At 35.9% G+C, this 23,508-nt stretch overlaps 1 protein-coding gene across 4 annotated transcripts in view; it reads left to right on the forward strand.

The window, feature by feature from the left end:
* PALS1 (protein associated with LIN7 1, MAGUK p55 family member) overlaps nt 1–23,508 on the forward strand; it is a 75,421-nt gene that overhangs the window by 10,519 nt on the left and 41,394 nt on the right. The window contains exons 2-3 of one of the 4 annotated variants that reach the window (XM_059373428.1): nt 5,648–5,733; nt 11,467–11,999. In XM_059373428.1, the coding sequence (XP_059229411.1) occupies nt 11,633–11,999 (367 nt within the window). In that variant the 5' untranslated portion in view covers nt 5,648–5,733; nt 11,467–11,632. The remainder of the gene's footprint in view (nt 1–5,647; nt 5,734–11,466; nt 12,000–23,508) is intronic. The other 3 variants (XM_059373431.1, XM_059373430.1, XM_059373432.1) reach the window with 3 other exon arrangements.

Below are 23,508 nucleotides of genomic sequence, written 5' to 3' on the forward strand. Positions count from 1 at the left end.
AGGTCTTAAAAAATTTACCCCCATGTACACTTTCTTAGGACATTTGGAGGTCTCTCAAGGAGAAGGGAATAGATGAAGGGGAAAGAGGTGAGGAGAATTTCTTAGGGTAAAGATGAGTGAATGAAGATGATTTAGAGAATCAATTCAGATTGGAGCATGTTTTTGACCGATCCCATGCAGAAAACAGATGGTAAAATCAACCCGAGCAATAGGAGAGAGTTTAATGAAGGGACTGTTTGCAAAAATGTGAGTGAGTTGAGATAAGGGAACTGAGAAACATCTCTGGGTTAGCAACAGCCGGATACCCGCTAAGCCTAGGCCTGAATGGGAAAGGAAGGGGATAGTTACTGGAATTTATCAGTTACTACCTTAGGAGGGGAGCCACCTAGTGGAAACTGTGGCCTTAGAGGAACCTAACCTCTACCAAATCACAGGAAGAAGCTTGGGGGGATGAAGAACCCAGTCCTCTCACTGCCTTCCCAATAGTCACTTCTCCCTAGCCAAGCCCACTGGAAGTTAGAAGATAAGAAAACAGGAATAATGCAGTCTGTGGAGGTCAACATTCTTAGGCCTGGAGCAAATGGAAAAAAGACGAGTGAATCTGGGCACAAAGAAAATATCCAGCTTAGAGCTAGAGAATGGAGGACTCCAGAAGGATGGAACTTTAAAAAAAAAAAAAGAAAAAGAAAGAAAGAAAGGAAGGAAGAAACTGATACATTACCTGATTTATTTGAATATGTATAGTAAAGAGTATGTTGATTTTTCTACCAGAATGTATGGGGATATATTAGTGATTTAACTAAAAAGGGAAATATAACTTATGGGGAGAAGGAAATGTATAAATAAATGCTACAGCAGGGACATAGATTAAGTACCCTAGAAGTGTAGGTTGTGGATGGAGTCGGCAGGAGTAAGGAAGATTTTGTAAGACTCTTAATGTTAGAGGGAAATTTTAATAGATAAAGAATTGAACAGGAAGGATTTTTATTTCTGGGTATAAGAAAACAAGTATGTCAAAGCTGTGGACTTGGGAAAGTGCAGGGCTTGTATTAGAAATAGCTAGAAGTTTGATTTGGAAGATAAGGGAGGGAGAAACAAGGGAAAAATATTCTAGTACTAATTCAGGGGTAGCCATTTGAATGACAGGCTATGGAACTTGAAATGGGTTTTCCAGAAGTTGTTAAAGGACCCTGCAGTCAATCAGAACTCAGTTTGAGGCCCAGCTGTACCATTTAGCTTTTGACATTGGGCAAGTTAGTGTCTTTTACTAAGGTAATTAGAAAATTCATCAAGGAGATGGTTGTGAGGGTTAAATGAGATGATGCACACTAGGTGCTTAGCACAGTGGATGAATGGTACATAGTAAACCCATGGTAAACAGTAGCTTAAGGAAAGGGAAAGGCAACAAAAACTTTTAAAAAGAGACATTCATGGTAATAGGTGTGCTTCAGGAAAATTTATTCAGCAGTACAGTTGACCCTTGGACAACACAGAACTGCCTGGGTCCACTCATATGTGGGATTTTTCCCCCCTGTAAATACAGTACAGTCCTATAAATGTATTTTCTTCTCTTTATGATTTTCTTAGTAACATTTTCTTTTCTCTGGCTTACTTTATTGTAAGGTCAGAGTATATGATACATGTATCATACAAAATGTGTGTTTATCAACTGTTTATATTATCAGTAAGGCTTCCTGTCAACAGTAGGCTGTTAGTAGTAACTCTTTACCCCCATGTTATTTCAAGGGTCATCTGTGTAAAGTGAGTGGCAACTAGATCTAGACCAAGATTGGGGTGACTTGAAGTTCATAGAAAAACCCATGAGAGAGATAATATGATGTTAAGATAGTGGTATGAGAAGCTAGGGGTATATGTAAGATATAATGGAGGGATATTTTATGCGGGTTGGTATAATTAATTATTAACATATTTAGGGGTATTACAGTTATGATTTGCAGTACTTATATTTGACCCTGAGGGATAGCTAATTTATCTGACAAGATTAGTCTGTCTTGTCTGTTTTATTTTTATGCTATTCATTTTTCAAGGTATAAATAAATATTATTAAAAACAGTTTGTCAAGGTAGGACATGTGGCTCGGTTTGGCAGCACATACTGAAATTGGAACAATAGAGTAGAGAATAACATTTTTTAAATGTCACTAGGAAACTAAAATGTAGCTTAGTGTCAGTTTTCAAATTAGAATTTCCATGCATTTCTACCATTTCTCCACTTGACTGCCTCTCCTCTGCTGAGTATTTAGAAACTTTGAGCAATAGATGGTATGCTAGCAGTCTGATGTTAGAGTAAACTTGTAGTCTGTTAATATCTAAGTGAAATTAATTAATTACTGTCTCATTTTATGGAGCAGTTGAAGAAAAAAGTGGGATTCTAATCATTTTAAAAGTAAAAGAATGATGTAATTATGTGATTTTTTTAAAGAAGTGTGTAGTCAGGGTGGTTTCAGCTTACAGGAATGTAGCTGACATTGTATTGTGGATCCACATAGGGGTTCACTGATCTGGATTTTAGTTTCTGTTCATTGTAGCTCTGTGACTTATCCTGCAATGTCTGTGTATTTTCTGGAAAATGGAGATTTCCAACCTACTTATCTTTCAGGGAATCTGGAGAGAGATCAAATGAGATAATGTGCTTGAATTTATTATGGAAACTTTAAAGCTTTACAAATGTAAGCCATGAATATGTAAATTACTTATTAATTTTTATTTCTAGCCTATTTTCTTTGGTTTCCCTGTCTCGCAGTAATAGCCTGCTAAAAATTACCCTTTAAAATGGATTTTATCATCTTTCCACTTCTCCCCATCCGCCTCTTCTCCCTCCCAAAGAGAAAAACCTTATTCTCTGAATTCTTCTATTTTAAGGGCCCATAATTTCTCTCAGTTTCAGTTGTCATGCTCAATATTTTAGAATTCTCTTTGGCTACTGGTCTCCTAGTCCTGTCAAGTCATCCTTTGTAATAACCATTATTTGAAGTTACCCCTTTTTCGTTCCTTCTGCTACTTCCTTTATCCTCCTAATGCATAAAGTATTAAAACATTCTCTCTATTGGCTGGCTGCTCTACTCACTTTCCCCCTGGTCAACTCTGGTTACAGTGCAGATACAACTTTCTAAAAAGCCAATTTTTGGTTCTTTTTTTTAAACCCAGAAACCCATAGTTTCCCATTGCCTACAGGAGAAAATTCAAACAGTTTAGCTTAGCATTCAGAGTCAACTCTCACTTTATCGTCTATCTCTTACACTGGCTCTGTTCATTATCAAGACTGTTCTTATTCTCTAACTAGGCCATATATATTCCTGATTGGTAGCAATGTACTGGAAAGCCATATTACAAGTAACTTTATACCACATATTTAAATATCCTTTTCTGGTCAGTTTGAAAATGTTATAAATTACCTTTTGTCCTGGTACCTTTACAAAAACTTGACTAACCTTTTGGACATACTTAATCTTTTATTACCAAGTTGTTGAGATGATAAAGTAACCAAGTAACCAACCACTTGATATCTTTGATACTACTCTTTGGCTTTTAACCAATTCCTGCTGTGAATTTGTGGTCTTGAATATCTGCAAAGACCTTCAACTTTGTGTTTAATATAAGCAAATGGGACATTTTTCTCACTGAATTTACAAATAAAAAGTCAGCAATAACTTTTGAGCTAAATACTTTACATGAGTAGCCCAAATGTATTTGAGTTGTAATTCATACTTACTTAGTTTTAGATATAGCTAAAGTTTCTTCTTTAAGAAGATGGTATAATGGGCCATTCTTTCATTTTGTAGAGTTTTTTTATATGGTGTGAATACATGATTTGTTTTAAATACACAATGTATGTGAATATACATTAGTCTTTTAAAAAATAATTTTTTTGAGGGATGCCTTGGTGTGGCTCGTTGATTAAGCATCTGCCTTTGGCTCAGGTCATAGTCCCACGGTCCTGGGATGGAGCCCCACATCAGGCTCCCTGCTCAGTTGGGAATCTGCTTCTCCCTCTCCTTCTGCCCATTCTCCCCGCTCTTGCACTCTCATTCTCTCTTTCAAATAAATAAAACCTTTTAAAAAAAATAATTAATTTGAGTATCTTTCCAAGTGTTCATTTCTGTCACTTGTATATCTTCTTTCATAAATTGGTCAAAGCTCTTGCCCTGTTGTAAAAAATTAGATTTTTTGATTTAATGAATTGTAAGAGTCTTTATAGTGGTCATAAATATTTTGCAAATATTTCTCCCTTTTTTTAGCATGCGTTTTCATTTTCTGAACGTGATCTTCTAGTGGGATATTTTGGGGTGGCATATTTTGCCACCCTTCAGTAGATTCTAAAAACTTTGTACAGTCCACAGATCTTAACAACGTACTAGATAATATGGCTTAAAAAAGATCAAGATCTTGAAGATAGTGGTATAATTAACAACAATAGGAAAGTTGAGGTCAGTTTGGGATATATTGAAATTGAGATTCCTGGTGGTATCTGTATAGAAATGTACTTTCTGTCCCATCAACCTTTATTTCTGGATCTTCCCACAGCTGACTTTTTTTTTTTGTCATTTAGGTCTCAATGCAAATATCACCTCCTAAAATAGGCCTTCCTGGCCTTCTTATCTAATGCTGCCCCTTCCAAACATCACTGTTTATTATAGTTTCCCTTTCTCTCTAGCTCTTTATCTGAAGTCATCATGTTTGTTCTTTACTATGTTACTCTGACGGAATGTAAGCTCTGTTAGGACAGCAGGATCCTCTCCTTAGTGTAGCATCACAATTTCCCCCTCTGAATTAACTGTGGTTCCTGTCAAATTCTTTTGTATCTTTTTGGATCCTTCTCATTTTCTCAGCATCATAAGCTATTCATAATATTTAAAATTGGTCCAGAGGTTGTAGTTAAAACTAAGAAAATACATAAACTGCATTTTTGTTTGACCCTTAACCTAGAGTTCAAAGGTATCATTAAAAATAATCTGCAGGGGCACCTGGGTGGCTCAGTTGGTTAAGCTGCTACCTTCTGCTTGGGTCATGATCCCAGGGTCCTGGGATTGAGCCCCTTGTCAGGGTCCCTGCTCAATGGACAGCCTGCTTCAACCTCTGCCTCTGCCTGCAGCTCTCCCTACTTGTGTTCTCTCTTCATCTCTCTCTCAAATAAATAAATAAAATCTTAAAAAAGCCTGCAAAGGTTCTTACCAGTTATGCTTGCTTCTTTTTCCTCACTGATTTCAGGTAACTTACACTGAATTTAATTGAAGCCCATTAAATACTGGAGGAGATTGGGGTGCCTGGGTGGCTCAGTGGGTTAAAGCCTTTGCCTGCGGCCTTTGCCTCCGGCTCAGGTCATGATCTCAGGGTGCTGGGATTGAGCCTCGCATCGGGCTCTCTGCTCAGCAAGGAATCTGTTTCCTCCTCTCTCTCTGCCTGCCTCTCTGCCTACTTGTGGTCTCTTTCTCTGTCAAATAAATAAATAAAATATTTTTAATAAATAGATAAATATCGGAGGAGATTAACATTTTTACTACTTCATACCAAGAAATCCTAGCCATTTGCAAACAGTTAGGTATCATACTGAATTACCCATTTTCTCTCACTCTTTCCCTCTAAAAAATACGGCAGACCTTTATACTTGTCTCTCCTCTGTTTTACAGAGTAAGAAAGTTAGCCTGAGTTCCGTGAAAAACCAGAGAAGAAAAACTAAGAGGATAGTAGACCGGTTTTTTCCAATTTGCATAACGTAAGTTCTTTTCACTATTCTTGGCCTGAATCTTCTGTTAGCTGACAAAGCTGTTTCTATGGAAACAAATAGTCCAACTTCTTAGAATGTCAGAGGAATGCTGATCACTTAAAATGAGACTTCCCAGCTGCTAGTCAAAAGGCACTGCTTGTGGGAGAAGGGGAGGAAAGATGAATTGTAAAAAAAACAAAACAAAATAAAAACAAACTTGAGTTCTGGACACTAGTGTAGACTACCATCTTCATGTTTCCCAGCTGTCACACAATGGTTCTATTTCTTCATGTGGCATTTTCAGTGGGCCTGTATCCTTCAGGCTATTTCCGGTCACCCAGTCTCAATCTTTTTTAATTATTTGAAGCTTATTTAACTTCCTTTTACCCCCTTCTCCTATAGCCAACTCACATAACCAAGGCTCTTTCTTCCCAATTGGTTTGAAGTTAGCATTGAAACAGCTTTGGCCTGCCAACCTAAAAATTTGTTTTCTTCTTTTTTCGACTTTGTAAAGAGTTTTGACTTCTTTCTTATTTTTATTTTTTTCTTGGTTCGGGGTATGAGATGGAACTCTGATGAAGATGTGAAATGTGGGCTTTTGAGGCATTTTAAAAACAATTTATAATTAGAAGGTTGAGAAGAGAGGAATAGAGTACTCTTAGGGCCAGGAACCTGTTAACTCTATTATCTGCATAAGATGATCTTTTATTTACACTTAAGGAGGTAATTCTCTAGATTTCCCAGCTTCTGAATTGTCAAACAAGACTTTTTTTTCTTTTTCTTTTTCTTTTTCTTTTTCTCTTTTGCTTTTGTGTGTGTGTGTGTGTGTGTGTGTGTGTGTTTTGGAGAGGAAGAATATAATTCCTTTGGACTGCCACATTTTATTGATATGTATTGATTACATATATGATGTAGAATATTCATGGTTTGCCTGTTTAGGAATTATAATGAGCTGGATGCTGGAACTGTAGGACATAGCATAATATTTCTTTGATTCTGGAAAGACTTTTGAATCTTTGATGGCTTTCATGAATTAACTTGTGACCATTATAAAGTCTTTTGGAGTGTTCTTTTGTGAGGTCATTATTTAATCGAGGTGGTTTGGAAAGATTTCTTGAAGGAAATGGGAACTTGTGGTAGATCTTGAAGTCAGAAGATGAAAAGAGAAGCAGTTCATATTTCTTATTTCATAAGGCACTTGGGCAGGAAGAAGAAAGGTAATAGGCATAATTGAGGAAGCAAACTTTGAAAGTTTGTGTTGGAAAATAGTAAAAGTTTGGATTTACCTTGTGAGTCCCAACTCTGTTCTCTAGGCAATATGAAAGCCTTAGAGGTATTGAACATAGAAACGATTTACTCATATACTTAATCTATGCATTTGTCCTTTGCTAGATATCAGGACTATAGAGATGAATAAGATAGATCCTTGCTAATAGGTAGATCATTTATCCATGTGACCGGCAGTCACCTTCGGATTGTGTCCAAAACAAAACCTATATTACCCTTTAATTTCTGTCCTCTTCTAATTCTTCTTTCCCTGTGTTTTCCATCTTTTAAGGATATTTGCCATCCATCTAGTAACCCAAAGATAGTGGTCCTGGAGTCGCACTTCTTATTATGAAGCCTCCCTGCTTGCTTGGTCCCTCTGCTGGACAGTATCATGGATCCAGAGATGAGTCAGTATGGTTCCTGACCTTTAAGGGCTTCTGGTCTGATGGCACAGACAGACAGAGATACAAATAGCTGTAGTCTAGTTTGATCAGAGATCTGACAGGGACTGTGGGATTTCAGAGCAGTCACATAACCAGTCTGGGGAGTCATGGAAATCTGGGGGTGGATGTATTTCAGCTGAGACTTTTAAAAGGAGTAGGCAAGGATTAGGTCCTAGGCATTCTGATTCTGGAGCCTGTTCTTTGAAACATTATGCTGTCTTGGGTAACAGGGAAGGTATAATGGCATTAATTAGAACTGAAAGTGGAGGAAGAGGATTAAGGAGAATATGAGGGGATTAAAGGGAAATAATAAGTTTAACTCTAGACATGTTAATTTCTAGATCCCTGTAGGACATTTTGGTTGATAGGCTAATGGGCAGGGATCCCATCTCTAAAACCTAGTACTTATCCAAGAGTAAATGCTCAGTTACATAAACATAGGAACGATTTACTCATAGACTTAATCTATGCATATGTCCCTTGCTAGATATCAGAGCTATAGAGATGAATAAGATCCTTGCTTAATAGGTAGATCATTTATCCATGTGACCGGCAGACACCTTCATTCTTCTTTCTTCTTCTTTACTAAATCTTTGATGACTTAGTGTCTTGAGAATTAGGGACTTATTTTTAAGGCCTTTTTTTTTTTTTTTTTTTTAATTTTTAATTTTTTATTGTTTAAGGCCTTTTATAAGTTGGACCGAGTCAGACTTTCTAGCTACTATTCTCTGGGACAAGCTGACTGCCTTAGTTCATCTAGCCTCGTTTGTACATTTCCCATACCTTTTATCTTCTGCCTTTTGTTCATATGGTCTCTTATTTCTCGGTTCTGTCTTCAAGACCTACTTCAGCCCCCATTCCTCGTCTACAAAACAGGCATATTTGGAACTACTTTTAGAGTAATAATGGGATTAAATGCATGAATATTGTGTGAAGTGTTTGCAATATTCTCCAGCACGTAAGTGCTCAGTAAATGTTAAAGTTGTAAGTGCTGCTCCTTCTACTGCTACTACTACTTCCTTCTCTTCTTCCTCTTTCTCAGCTCTCCTCTTTTTGGTGTATGAAAGGCAGACACCAAGTAATTCTGTAACCTATATGTTTTTCAACATGTACTCTAAGTCCTTAGCTCTTCAACTCTGTCAGTCTGCCTCCCTGCTTGCCTTTCCAGTTTTTTCATTATTCATATATGGTATGCTCACATTGTCCCACTCAGCTTTATTGCATTCTATTCTGTTTCCTGAAAGTGCCATATTTTCATGCTCTTCATTCTTATTGGTCATATGATTCCCTCTGACTGGAACAGACTCTTCTATCTGGCTAATTTTTAGTTCTTTGAAATATTGTTCAAAGAAATGTATCCTTATGTTTTGAGTGTTTGCTCTGACTTCTTACCACATACTAAGTTTCAGAGTCTATATGGTCTGTGAATTTCTGACATTTTTAGTTCAACAGATATTCACTGGGCATTCTCTATATGATACGTATTGTGTTGAGCACTGGGAGGTATAAAAATAAGACTAGACTCTTATCTTTAATTAATTCAGAATCTAACGAGGAGAAACCAACTGGGGAAGAATAATCATTCATTTTCTTTGCTGTCTCTCCCAGTAGATTGTGAACACTTCAAGGGCAATGACCAAAATGGAATTTTAAGCAGTTTAATACCAGGTTACCGAAATTTTTCTGAGAGTGAAAGACTAGGTCCTGAAAGAGAAGCATGAAAACTCTGACCCAGATCACCAAGCCCAGCCTCTTTTGCATGAGCTGTAATTCCTCCCCTCCATGATCTATTATGGTGACTATGGACAAAGCCTTACAGTTTTGAAGTTGAGAGTTTTAATTTCAGATCATAATTTGTAGGCTAGCATATAAGGTAGGAAGTGCATTAGCCATTATTAAATGATTTTTAAACCCCAGTAAATATTATAATTGGAAAAAGTTGAGAGCTATAATTTTCTGGAAATAATTTTTAAAATCAAAATTAAGTATAGGATTACAGTAACTCCCACATACATTTCTAGTTACTTATAATGAGAACATTAAATAAGCTGAATTTGTATAACATGTAATCAATATAAAAAACTTAAGAACAGCCTAATTTAATTCTAATAGTTCTCATTTTACTGGAAAAGAAGGCAATCCAATTATAAATAAGTTATCTGTGTGTAGATCACATAGTTACGAATAGAGAGGTTAAAATTTGGATACAAGACAGAAAAGTCTACCAAAATTCTTGTGAGAATGTGGGACGCCTGGGTGGCTCAGTTGGTTAAGCAGCTGCCTTCGGCTCAGGTCATGATCCATGCGTCCTGGGATCAAGTCCCACATCGGGCTCCTTGCTTGGCAGGGAGCCTGCTTCTCCCTCTGCCTCCGTCTGCCTGTGCTCACTCTCTCCCCCCTCTCTCTCTCTGATAATAAATAAAATCTTAAAAAAAAAAAATTCTTGTGAGAATGTAATGCCTGGTGGCTTATGTAGCTTGTACCAGTATTCTTGCCTGCTGGTCTAGTGGTTTTCCTCTCAGTCTAAGTGGGATTTCAGAAATCTGAGACAAGATGTTGGAGAGAAGATTGGCTGGCATTTAGGAATATTGTCTGAAAACTCCGCTTTTGCTGAGTTGGCATATGCAAACAGCCAACCTGTTTACTGAAGTGATGCTAAACTCAAGGAGGTGTAGTAGGTTTATTATTGTAAATATTTTTAAAGTCTTGAACAGAGACGACTAATTGGATTTAATGTGTGGGTTTACACATATATAAACAATCTGCCTACTTATACCTAAGAAATGGCTTGATGAAAAGCTGGTGTCATCCAGTAAAATATTTTTCTTGTCTAAAATATGTTAAAGTGGGGAGCCTGGGTGGCTCAGTCTGTTGGGCATCCGACTCTTGATTTCTGCTTGGGTCGTGGTATGGGGTCGTGGGAATGGCCCTGAGTGGGGCTGTGCAGTCAGCATGGAGTCCGCTTTTCTCCCTTTCCCTCTGCACCTGCCCCTGCTTGTGCATGCTTTCTCTCTAAAATAAATAAATCTTTTAAGAAATAATGAAATATGTTGAAGGATTTTTAAAATAGGAGAATCAAGTTAATAATGGATTTTTAAAATAGAATCAAATTAATGCTAAGAATTAATATGCATGTATGCATTTTTTAGTTTTAAAACTTGCATACGGTATATCTCACTTAAAACTCAGAAAAAGCCTATGAATAAGTTTTCCAAAGAAATCCGAGGTTCAGAGAGAGAAACTGACTAGGCTTAAACCATAAAACCAGAGCAAGTGGCAGCAGCAGAATTAAAATTCAGTTTCTGATCTTTAAATCTAATATATTCTTATTTGCTGTGACTTCAACATTTTTTGGGTGGTAATAGATACTACCATTTTCTTGAAATGAATCCTCGTAAAGAATTAATTCTTAATTCTTTTATTATTGGGACTGGTTATAAGGACTGAAAACCCACGTAGTCTTTTTCTCACTTAATGTGATTTTATCCTATAGATGCCTTTGCTGCTAATTAAAGTTTCTTTTTCATTAGGTATCTCCTGCTTCTTATAAACTCCTAGAAGTGAATTGTCCCTGACAATGCTGCCTTAATCTCAAGTGAACCACCAGCATAGCTTGCTATATGCCCATTTCTTTAGCAGTTAACTAGGAAGCTATTTCATATCTCCTGTATTGAGTATAAAGTACTGTGTTGAGACAACTATATACATCTTTATACCTTAAGCAACCTATTCTCTACCAGACTAGTACCTAAAACTTTCTTACTTCCCACTTGGCTAAACTTTCCAATACATGGTTTTTCTCAGCTGTAGAATTAAACAGTATGCTTCAAATTCTTGGGAGGGTTGTTGTTTTTTTTTAATACCTTGATTTTCTCAGCATTATCTATAAAATTAAAGTACTTAATCTATATAGCCAAATAATGTTATACACTTATAAGATACTATATTGTGTATAGATTGGAAGTGGGCTATGTAAAATCTACTTTTGTATTTTAATTCTTATACTTTTTTTCCCCATCTTTCCCCTTAGATTTCCTTCATGGATACATTTCATAGCATTATTATGTGATGTGAGAAGTTTTTTGTTTTTTTGTTTTTTTTTTGAAGTAACATGGATTTTATACTACAGAATCAAGAGATTGGCTTTATAGGAGAAATTGATTTATAAAAAGTGGTACAGGTTTTTGTAGATAACCATGACAACATCCCATATGAATGGGCATGTTACTGAGGAATCAGACAGCGAAGTAAAAAATGTTGATCTTGCATCACCAGAGGAACCTCAGAAGCATCGAGAGATGGCTGTTGACTGCCCCGGAGATTTGGGCGCCAGGATGATGCCAGTGCGTCGAAGTGCACAGCTGGAGCGCATTCGGCAGCAACAGGAAGACATGAGGCGCAGGCGTGAAGAAGAAGGGAAAAAACAAGAACTTGACCTTAATTCTTCCATGAGACTTAAGAAACTAGCCCAGATTCCTCCAAAGACTGGAATAGATAACCCTATATTTGACACAGAGGAAGGAATTGTCTTAGAAAGTCCTCATTATGCTGTGAAAATATTAGGTAAGTAAGTACAGCAGTAGAATAGAAAATGCTTTACTTTTGTTTCTCTTGCCTTAACATGAATGTGTACAGGAAGGAAGAAGAGTATAATAAAATGTAAGTAGTAGCAGTTTGAATTCAGACCAAGATAAGTTCTTTTCTTGCAAAGGCCGTATAACCAGTCATCATCATTGTTTACTTTTAGTCACATAGAGCTAAAGCGTGTGGCTAAAATGTTCATTCATTACAACATGGATTTTAGATAAAATCTTTGAATTAATAATTTCCTCATGTGGGCTAACATAGCCTTGAAATTCACCTTTTATTTCAAACTCAAACTTTTATATCAAAATTACTGAAAAGCAGTTTCAGATTTTGAATTTCTGATTGCCTTGAAGTTCGTAAAATTGTAATGAAATTACTATCTGTAACTTATAATCTTTTTGGTTTTCTTTAATTAATGACTGCCAATAAGAAGTGGAGCTGTTCCTATGGCATCATATACATAAAACATGGCTCAAAACTTCCAAATTCCATTCTGTAGGGAAAAAAAAACAAAACAAAACCTAGCGCCATGAGTTATTAGTAGATATAAACAAAAAAGAAATCTGTGACCAAATAAATTTTGAGAACAATGGGTTAAATAAGTTAAACCTCTTACTACAGGACTTCAGACCCTTTAGAGTGCTAATATGCATTATGAGCCTGCAAGGGAGATTCAAATATGTTTCCAGAGTTAGAATATTTTATCATTGAATTTACTGTCTTCCCTTCCTACACATAAATGCACACATGCGTGCATACACACACATACACACACACAAATTGATCAGTGAACTGGTGTTAGAGATGTATGTTAATTTGTGTTCTCTTAAAACCAGGCTAACTGGGGGTGCCTGGGTGGCTCAGTGAGTTAAAGCCTCTGCCTTCGGCTCCGGTCATGATCCCAGGGTCCTGAAATGGAGCCCCGCATCCGGCTCTCTGCTCAGCAAGGAGCCTGTTCCCTCCTCTCTCTCTGCCTGCCTCTCTGCCTGCTTGTGATCTCTATCAAATAAATAAATAAAATCTTAAAAAAAAAAAAAAAACCCAGGCTAACCGAAGTTAAGTATTCTATTTTGCATTTATTATTTATAGATGTGAAAATAGAGCTACTTCCACTTTTCTGTGGAAGGAGAGACTTTTCATTGTTGTTTTGCCATTCATTTAAGTGTCTATTGAGCTCTGTACTCATTCCATGCTGTGGGATATCTATAATAATTCTATTAACAGGACACTATAATCTTCATTTTGGAAATAAATTGAAATTGAGTTAACTCAGTGTTTAAGATTTCAAGCTAATAAGTGGTAGGGCCAAGTTTGAATTTGCTTGATATAGATATGCAGTTGGTGTACTTCAGAGAGTTTAAGAATGATGTCCATCGTGTTCTTCACTCACTTGATCAGAGCTCTTGCTAGTAGGAATGGAACACCTTTTTGTAGTTTTCCCAAAATAACCTTATATACTAGATTTGTATATATGATATTTTCCTCCCAAAGTCTCTTTGTTCTAAGTCTGAAGCAGTTTCTACTACATCCCATCATCATCTTCATTAAAATTTATTAAGGAACCATGTTTCGTGAGAGAAAGTAATGTGTATGCTTCTCTGTGTTTTAAATCAGATGTGTTCAGTGATAGTGAAGTCTGGTAAATGCCTTCAGGTACTATAATTATACTGAAAACAGGGAGAGAGCATCTCCCTTGTTGTCCTACCCACCGCTATCTTGCAGTGTATTCCATAAACCTCTCTCTCCTTTAAAAAGATAATTACAGTGAAAACAGAAAAAATACATATTTTCAAAATATATTTACCTGAAGGGATTTTATGCTCTATTTCCCAAAGAGTTCTGTTAGAGTAAAAATATTTAATTCCCGATTACCTCTTACTGGCCCTCATCTCCCACCACTCTGTTATTTTTGTTTTTGTTTTTATTTCTTTGAGATAGGGAACACAAACAGGGCAGGAGGGGCAGAGGAAGGCAGTGAAACAGGCTCAGCACTGAGCAGGGAGCCCGACACAGGCCTGGATCCCAGGACCCTGGGATAATGACCTGAGCTGAAGGCAGATGCTTAAACAGCTAAGCCACCCAGGCGCCCCTCCATTGTTTTTTATTCAAATATTGTAAATATTCTCTCTGACTTGGAAAATGATTACATTGTAATGTATCCAGCCCAAGCCTGGACTGATTTTTCCTTTTTCTTTTTATTGGTTTTTGTTTAAATTTCTTTCAGATTAATGTATTTGTCCATTTGCTTTATTTAGATCAGGCAGAAAAATCCATCTAATAGTTAATATTCATGTACCCTCAGTAAAGAAACAAATACAGCTTAAGCCAGATTTGCTTTAGTGAAACTTTTTCTTGCCTAAGCACAGAAGATTGGAGACATTTCTCTCAAATTTTTTTGCTTTTTCTGATTTCTGTTTATATGTTACTTATCTAACTTTCCTGCAAGTGTAGATTAAAGGACAGCTGTATTTTCTTCAGCTTGCATTCCACTGTGGTTTTCAGAAATACCTTTGTGCAATACCTTGAATTTAAGGTTATTTTACGTATTTTGTTTTAGAGTAGTTCAAAATGTAGTACCAGGGGCACCTGGGTGGCACAATTGGTTAAGTGTCTGACTCTCAGTTTCAGTTCAGGTCATGATCTCAGGGTCATGAGATAGAATGCCCCCCCCCCCCCCAGCCAACCCTCTGAATCCGGCTCCACGCCTAGCACAGAGCCTGCTTGAGATTCTCTCTCCCTTTCACTCTGCCCCCCATCCTCATGTTCCCTCTCTCTTAAATAAATAAGTCTTTTATTATTATTATTATAACAGGTGTTTGTAATTCAATTTTTGAATAGGGGGATACTTAATATTTTGAGAAATAAGTAATATATTTAATGTTGATAGACTCAACACAAATGTGTTAATTTTAGGAAACAAAAAGTTAGTAAAAGTTACAGAGTTATTGCCAGTCAAAGCTTCACTTTTGGATGTACTGAGTTTTAAGTTTTCATTTTAAAATGAAGCGTAATAGCTTTGTACCAAACATTTTTTCCCTGTACAATTTGCTAACACATCAAACTACAACAGAAGTACTCCCTTAAAGTTATGTCTCCCTGCCAGCATTTTGATTAATAAACACATGCCAGAGGCAACTTCTCAGCCTCTTTCACAGCCAGAAACAGCCAGCCACCTTTGTTTTAAATGAGGAAAGGATGCAACAACTGATTTCTTTCTTTGAAAGAGAACCATCAGTTTCCAATGATACATCATCATTTATCTGTGAGTAGAGAAAATACTGTATTAAGAATTGAAAATGTGTTTGGAAGGTTGGATACTTTGGGTAGTTGTTTTTAGTGAAAGGATTTATAAACTAGGCACTGTTTAATAATAAAAATGCAGGGATGGAATTGATAGAAAATATTTAGAAAGGATGAACTGAACTTGCTTGTTTAAAAGCAGTCAGAATCTTATTAAAAGGGGCACCTGGGTGGCTCATTCTGTTAAGCATCTGCCTTGGGCTCAGGTCATGATCCCAGAGTCCTGGGATCAAACCCCGAATCAGGCTCCTTGCTCAGCAGGAATCTGCTTCTGCCCCTGCCCCTCATCCTACTATCCTACTTGTGCTCTCTCAAATAATAAAATCTTTTTTAAAAATTTTAGAATCTTATTAAAAGTTAGAAACTGGTGATTGAGAATTTAACTTCAAATAAATAATATTAATATTCTAAATTATAAGAATTTTGATATATTAGGGAAGCTTTCCTTAAAATTGGCATGAGTTCTTAAAATTTGGCTTTGCTTCAAATAAAATCTCAGTGTCTTTGTTCTCTTTCATAAGCAAAACAAACTACTTTGTGAGGGAAATTCTGAGAAGATAACAAAGCAGGTTAGAGTAGGATGAAATAAAGTAGAATCATTTTTCAGATACCTCTTGATTGCACGTGCCACTGCTTTTGTTTTTTATTCACATAGAAGTAGTTTTGGTCCAGGGTTACAGACAAGTAAATAGAATAGATTATTTAAAGGGAATAAAGGAGGAAACCTTGTCACCTGTCACATATGAAGAGACCTTAGGAAAGGCATATCCACCCACCCACACACACCAGTGATGAGCTATCTGTTTTGTGGTTAATAAGGAGACCCTTGAACTTTGTAATTAGGGGCTTTCTAATTCATACTGGATGCTATTAATATGAAGATAAAAGGTACCCCAAGGGGCAGAAAACTAGGGTGAGTAAAATACTTCATTATATTAATTAATAGCATGTTTCAGTCTTGATTAGTGTCTACATATTTTTGCCATGTCTCTGAATATTCAGCAGTAAAGACAGTAATAGTTTTCCTGTATTTGATGTTAACAAAGTAAAACACATCTTCCAGATTTCTTTCTGTTACTGACTTCTGACTAACCGTGGGTTATACTAGAATTGTGATAAACGTTTTTAAAGATTGGCTTTCAGTAAAGTTTATTTATTTAAAGTCAACAAACACAATTCCAATGCCAATAAACCTTGAGTTCAGCTTACTTCTGAAAAGCTAGTAATTATTAAATTTTTCCTCAGCTGCTATAGATGTTTCCAGGCTCTTTTAGTCATACTTTGAGGAAGTTTATTTTCCTGGGAGTAGCATAATTAGACTTATGAGTACTAGATTTAATGTTTAAAATGTTGGGTCTGTTTGAAAATTTTCTGATTTGTTCAGATTGCTAAAATTAGAGCTAATCTAGAGTAAAGATTAGGAAAATTAATTATAATATATGTAGTCATGTAATGTTTGGTTGTTAAGTGTGCGCAATTCTGAGAAATAATTAACTGCTATATCAGTCTTTGACACATTGCATCAAAACTTCATTTTACTTATTAAGTAATAATTGATTTTAGTTTTTGCCCTTTTGCAAAGACTTGCATCATTATATCATGATATGTTCAAAAGTGCAGGACATCAGTCAGTATTGGAAAGGGATATCTAGAGTCAGATGTAGAGTTTAAATACTTTTTATTTTCATATAGTTGCTATTGACTTTAGACAGTTTACTTAACTTTTCTAAGCCTCAGCTTCTGGATTTTCTTGAGAACCAAGTGAAAAAATGTAAATAAGTATGTGGCACACTGTACATTTGACTAAAATTTAGTTTTTTTATTTTATTTATTTATATGGGGGGCAGGAGGAGGAGCAGAGGGGAAAGAATCTCAAGCAGATTCCATGCTGAGCGCAGAGCCGAACGTGGCCTCAAATCTCACAACCCTGAGGTCATGACCTGAGCAGAAACCAAGAAGCATTTAACCAGCTGAGCTACCCAGGCACCCTAAAATTGAACTTTTGTAAGAACTTGAAGCCATCAGAGATCATCTAGCCTTTTAGTCCATGAAGTTAATTTGTGGATCTTAACCAGTAAATTTTCATTTATTTTTAAAGATTTTATTTATTTATTTATTTGACAGAGAGAGATCACAAGTAGACAGAGAGGCAGGCAGAGAGAGAGAGAGGGAAGCAGGCTCCCTGCTGAGCAGAGATTCCCGATGCGGAACTCGATCCCAGGATCCTGAGATCATGACCTGAGCCGAAGGCAAGCGGCTTAACCCACTGAGCCACCCAGGCGCCCTCATTTTTTTTTTTAAATAACAGATCTATTAAGATATAATTCATATGGTGGCCTGGGTGGCTGCTAAGCATCCAACTCTTGGTTTCAGCTCAGGTCATGATTTCAGGGTCATGAGATTGAGCCCTGTGTTGGTCTCTGAGCTTTTCTCCCTTCCACCCTTTCCCTCTACCCCTAAACCCACTCACTTGCACACTTTCTCTCTCTCTAAAATAAATAAATCTTTAAAAAAAAAAAAAAAGATATTCATATACAATAAAATTAACTCTTTTAAAGTTGTGTAATTTATGAGTTTTTAGTATATTCGTAAGATTGGCAACCATCACCACTGTATAATTTCGGATTGTTTTCATTAAAAGAAACTACCCATTAGCAGTCACTTCTTAGTCTCTCCTCTCCCTAACAACCCTAGTCCACTTTCTTTTTATAGATTTGTTTATTTGGGACATTTTCTATAAGTCAGTCATACAATACATAACCTTTTGTGACTGGCTTATTTTTATGTAGCATATTATTTTCAGGGTTCATTGTGTTATAGCATAGACTAGTACTTCATTCCTTTCCATGGCTGAATACTCTGTTTTATGGACATGCCATATTTTGTTTATCCATTCATCTACTGATGGAACATTTGGGTTGTTTCCAGCTTTTGGTTTGTTGTAATAGTGTTATGAATACTCACATACAAGTTTCTGTTTGAACACCAATTTTTTATTTCTTTTGGGTATATAATAGGAATGGAATTGCTGATCATATGGTAATTCTATGTTTAAGTTATTGAGGATTCCAGAATATCTGTATTGTTTTGTGTCCTTACCAGCAATGTGTGAGGATTCCAGTTTCTGTACATCCTTGCTTCTACTTGTATTTTATGTCTTTTAATTTTAGCCATCCTTCCAATCAGTAACTTGTTAAGAGCTAGAATAAACTATAAAACATTAAAATATATTGCACATAGGTATTTATAAATCTTATATTTCAAATAGGTTTGTATATGCTGGGTTAAAATAAAATATATATACTTTTTATTTATTTATTTTAAAGGTTCTATTTATTTATTTGACAGAGAGATCACAAGTAGGCAGAGAGGCAGGCCAGTGGGGGTGGGAGGCGGGGTGGAAGCAGGCTCCCTGCTGAGCAGAGAGCCTGATGCAGGAGTCAGTCCCAGGACCCTGAGATCATGACCTGGGCTAAAAGCAGAGGCTTAACCCATTGAGCCACCCAGGTGCCCCTATATACTTTTTAATGAATTGCCAACAGAAGTTTGAGAAATAATATACTACTCAAACCCACTCATTTTATAGAAAGGCCCGGAGACTTGTAGTGAGTTGTCCAGTGACAGATAATGCAACTAACAAGTGATGGAGCAATAATTAGGACCCAGGTATTCTCAGCCCAGATTTGGGGCTTTAGTTACAGTTTTTCATTGTCTTACCATTTTCAGGGGTAAGATTTTTCTGTGCTTTGTCTCTTAACTGTCGTTGCCTATATACTTAACTGGTATTTGTTTTTAATTTGTAACCAATTTTTTAATGAGTAATTACTGTTCAGGATTTTTCATGAGCTTCTGATATATTTTTTTTAAATATCATTTTGACTTGGCCCACTAATGACCAAAATTCAAAGATCTGAATTTTTGTTCTTAAATTTGAAAAAAAAAAAAAAAAGAAAAAGTCTACCTTTGTTTAAGCAAAGCTTTCCTGAATGAATGTTCTAATTTTGATTCAGCAGATAGATATACTGGAAACTGATACAATGTCTTCATACTCAGAAATACTAAGGTCCTCATCTGAATATTCAGTTTGACTGTCTAATTTAGGAGAAAAGGAGAAATATTTAAAAGTTTCAGGAAAAAAGTTATAAAGTTAGTTGAAACCTAGAAATTTCTGAGGATAGGTTAAATAAATTGTATTATCTGAACAATGAGATAGAGGATTCTTACGCTAGAATAGATCTCTAGGAACTGTCTCCATTGGGGTAAATGATAACATAAGTTAAAATAAGCAAAGTTAATCCAGATAGGTGGTTATCACCACTACTTTGAAAGTTCCTTAGAACTTTCAAGATGGAGATTCCTTAGCTTCTTTGGTAATTTTATTTTTTAACCTTAAAGCCAAAAATTTCTCCCATATGACTGTCTAAAATCTTGGGTATTTAAAGATAGAATTCCAGATAGAGCAACTCTTGGCTTTTGCTTACTGTTGCCTAATTTAAATCTTCATTCTTGGATCTTAGGCTACCAGGAGAAGACCAAAGGGAAAGGAGAAGATGCAGGGGATAGATTTATGTACATGTTTGTATTTATCTGATTAATTGTATTCCAATGCCAAATATAATTTTTAGGTAATATGTAACAGATAATATAATAATAGGTAATATGATACATTTAGATAAATAATTTAAGTGTTATAAGAAATGTTAGAGAAGATGATGGGAACTTAAATAATTTCTACTGAGTATCAAGAAAGAGGAACTAGATCTAACTGTGGGACAAAGAATTTAAACTAGAGCTAAAGAACTTTCTTGTAGGGAAGCTGTAGCTGACTAGAATTTATCATCAAAGCCACATTTGCTTGCCTTTGCCTTCTCCTCTGCCATGTCCCCTTTTCTGCCCTCCCTCTCTCCTGCCTTACTATGGTTATGTCTCTGCTGCAATACTCCCTTCTTTGTCCACTTCCCTCTCTGCACTGTGTCATTCTTTCTCACTAGCCCTGTGATTCTCCTTATATCTTTCTATTTTCCTGTCCATCTCATGTTTATCCTTTTGTTTCCCCTATTGTGTCTCTGCTTATGGGAGTGGAGTCTGTATTCTCTGGATTCTGCCCTCTCTTTATTGTGTATCTTCGTTGTTAATTACAGAAGAGGGTGTGTATTTGACAGAACTGATGTAGTTGTATCTGATTGGATTTTTAAAAATGCCTTCTGGAATTGTACAGAATGTTTCATTTGTTTTAAGTGAACAAATATAACCTGCATCAGGCAATGGAACATTTCTTTAAGTGTCTACAAAAATAACTGTTCTTGAATAATGATTATTTGTAAAGTGCTTTTAAAGATGTACAATATAAAGGTGCCTGGGTGGCTCAATTGGCTAAGCATCTGACTTCAGCTCAGGTCATGATCTCAGGGTTCTGGGTTCGAGCTCCACATCAGGCTCCCCACTCAGCAGAGTCTGCTTGTCCCTTTCCCTCTGCGCCTCCTCACACTTGAGCTCACTCTCTCTGTCTCTCTCTCTCTTTCAAATAAATAAAATCTTAAAAAAAAAAAAAAAGATATACCATATAGGACCTAAGAGTTTTTTAACCTACAACTAAATATTCTGACCTTTGAAATTAAGAATTTTATATGAAACTTTTTGAAATGTGAATGAGAATGTGTGTCAAAGTGAGAAATCCCTGCATTGGTGTTACAGTAATTTTTCATTAGACATCAACTTTAATATCAAAGAAAAGACCCTTTGTCAGAAATACATTGAGAATTTTCTAGTAAAGAACTGAGTAAAGACTGAACTCATTTCATTTATCATGATCAGTATTTTAAGACTAATGCTGTAGGTATCTGTTGCTTCTTTGTGATTTTAAAACTTACTGGATAGAGGCAGTATCATTTTTAATGTCTTTTAAGTTGATAAGCCTTTTTTAAAAAAGGCTTTTAAGAAAACACTGATTTCATCAGAGGGTTTGTATCACTTAGTATTTCGTATTTTGTCTTTAAATACTCATTTGTTTCAACTACATATACTTTAGTCCTTATCTTCCAGTCAATCTACATGTATTTAATGAAGTTTTAAAAATTCACTGAGTGTCTGCTAACTTAATCTTTTCTACTTGTTCACCAAACATTTTTAATGGAAGTATTTGGATCTGAAGGATGAGAGTACTTTAAGCAGCTTTCCTGCATGGTATTATAAAAGTAGCATTTGCAGGGTGACTAAAACACATGGATTATATGCATTATATGTATGAAGATGCACAAACAGCTAGAGAAAATTCTTTCTAAACATATGTGGTAAGATAGCTAGAAGGAATAAGCTCCTCTGAATACTGACCTGGGTACATTACATGCTGCTATACTGGGCAAAAGACATCTCGGGACAGCTTTTCCAAAACAGATAAATAACATAAGCAAGTCCTAGAATCGGGGTGGGGCGGGGGAAGGAGTTTATCTTCTTTATTCCCTTGGTGTGGCAGAAAATCATTGCCTTAAAAGTTTGAAGAAGTGGATTCTTCTTCCGGGTGCCATTTTTTGTTTATGGCTTAATTTTCTCCAGAGATTTGATCTGAATTACGTATGTCTCTAGTTTGGAGAGTTTGAGATTGTTTTTTAAATTGGGAAATGTTTGTCAGGGGTGTTATGAGGATTAAATAAAATCCCACATATGCATATAATATGATATTCTATATCTTATTACTTAGTAATGGCAGTGACTAAAATGTAATTTGGGCCAAATATATATTTGTAGTTTTTCAAAAATGGTTGTTAGTGTTTAAAAGCTGAGCTTAAGTACAAGTGATCTCAATTCAGTCTGATAATATTGATTAATGTAATAAGTCTAAAGACAATTCCTAAGAAAGATAATTTCATTGGAAGATTTTACTAATTAAACAACAAAAATGTGACTAGGACTTAAAGAGGTGAAAAAGAATGTAAAAGTTGGAAAGAATGTTTAAATGTTTAAATTGGTCTTGATGTTAACCTAATGATCTCGAACGTTGAGCCCCGTTAAATGTTTTTATATTTCTGGCATTGGCAAGGTCCTTAGGTTTCCCACAATGCATCACTTATGTAGGTAGGTACTCGGTCATTAGCCTGTTTGGGACTCTTTTGTATTATTATGCATTACAGCTTTCCTGTTCCTGTAGATCTGATCTTATTCCCTGACCTACTGAGTGAAAAACATTTCCAGTTTGGCCTGGAGTTGTTTGGGTTTTTTTCCTCCTGAATTTTAAATTGTTCCATGGTCTTTGTGGCTTTAGAATTCATTATGCACAAATAGCCAGATTTCATCTTTCTCTGGAACCTGCATTCCCTTACACTCTCCGTTTTTGGGCTAACAACAAAATTTCCTATTTCCTATCTGAGCAGTGTCTGAACTATGAATTGATCTGAAATAAGGTCATTGATTTCAAGTTGCATCTCTCATTAAGTCGTTCCTAGTTTGAGTTACTCTTTCTTACTTTTCCTAGTTTTTCTCTATGACATATGACTACACTATCTTATTTTATACTTAAAATATTCTAAATATGAGAATTATATGCTGTGCTTACCACAGAGCAAAAAAGGGCAACAAAAACTATTTGTCAACAAGGAAATAGAATAACTATAAAAAACAGACACAAAAACTCAATATAGCAGTCATTTAGTATAGAAGAAAATACTTCGTCTTAAGTATACCATGTCTTAAAATATTATAGTAACTGATGTAATAAAGCCTTTAAGTTAGTGGTTCTTAACCAGAAGGGTACATTATAATAAACTTAAAATCAATACATAATATTTATATTTAATGACATATCATTCAGGAAGACACAGGAGATTCTGATTGTATTTGAGATAGAACTCAAGACTTATCTTTGCAAATTCTCTTATTCTCATAAATATCCTCGATTAAAAAATCATTGCTCCACGGGTATCTGGGTGGCTCAGTGGGTTAAGCCTCCGCCTTCGTTTGGCTCAGGTCATGATCCCGGGGTCCTGGGATCAAGCGTCACATTGGGCTCTCTGCTCAGCAGGGAGCCTGCTTCCCTCTCTTTCTGCCTGCCTCTCTGCCTGCTTGTGATCTCTTTCTCTGTCAAATAAATAAATAAAATACTTAAAAAATAAAAAATCATTGCTCTGATAAAGTAAGAAAAGGTAGTTACATTCAGTATGTTCTGCATAACACTTCAGGGATATTTATATAA

The sequence above is a fragment of the Mustela nigripes genome, chromosome 13 (genome assembly GCF_022355385.1).
Source record: "Mustela nigripes isolate SB6536 chromosome 13, MUSNIG.SB6536, whole genome shotgun sequence".
NCBI lineage: Eukaryota > Metazoa > Chordata > Mammalia > Carnivora > Mustelidae > Mustela > Mustela nigripes.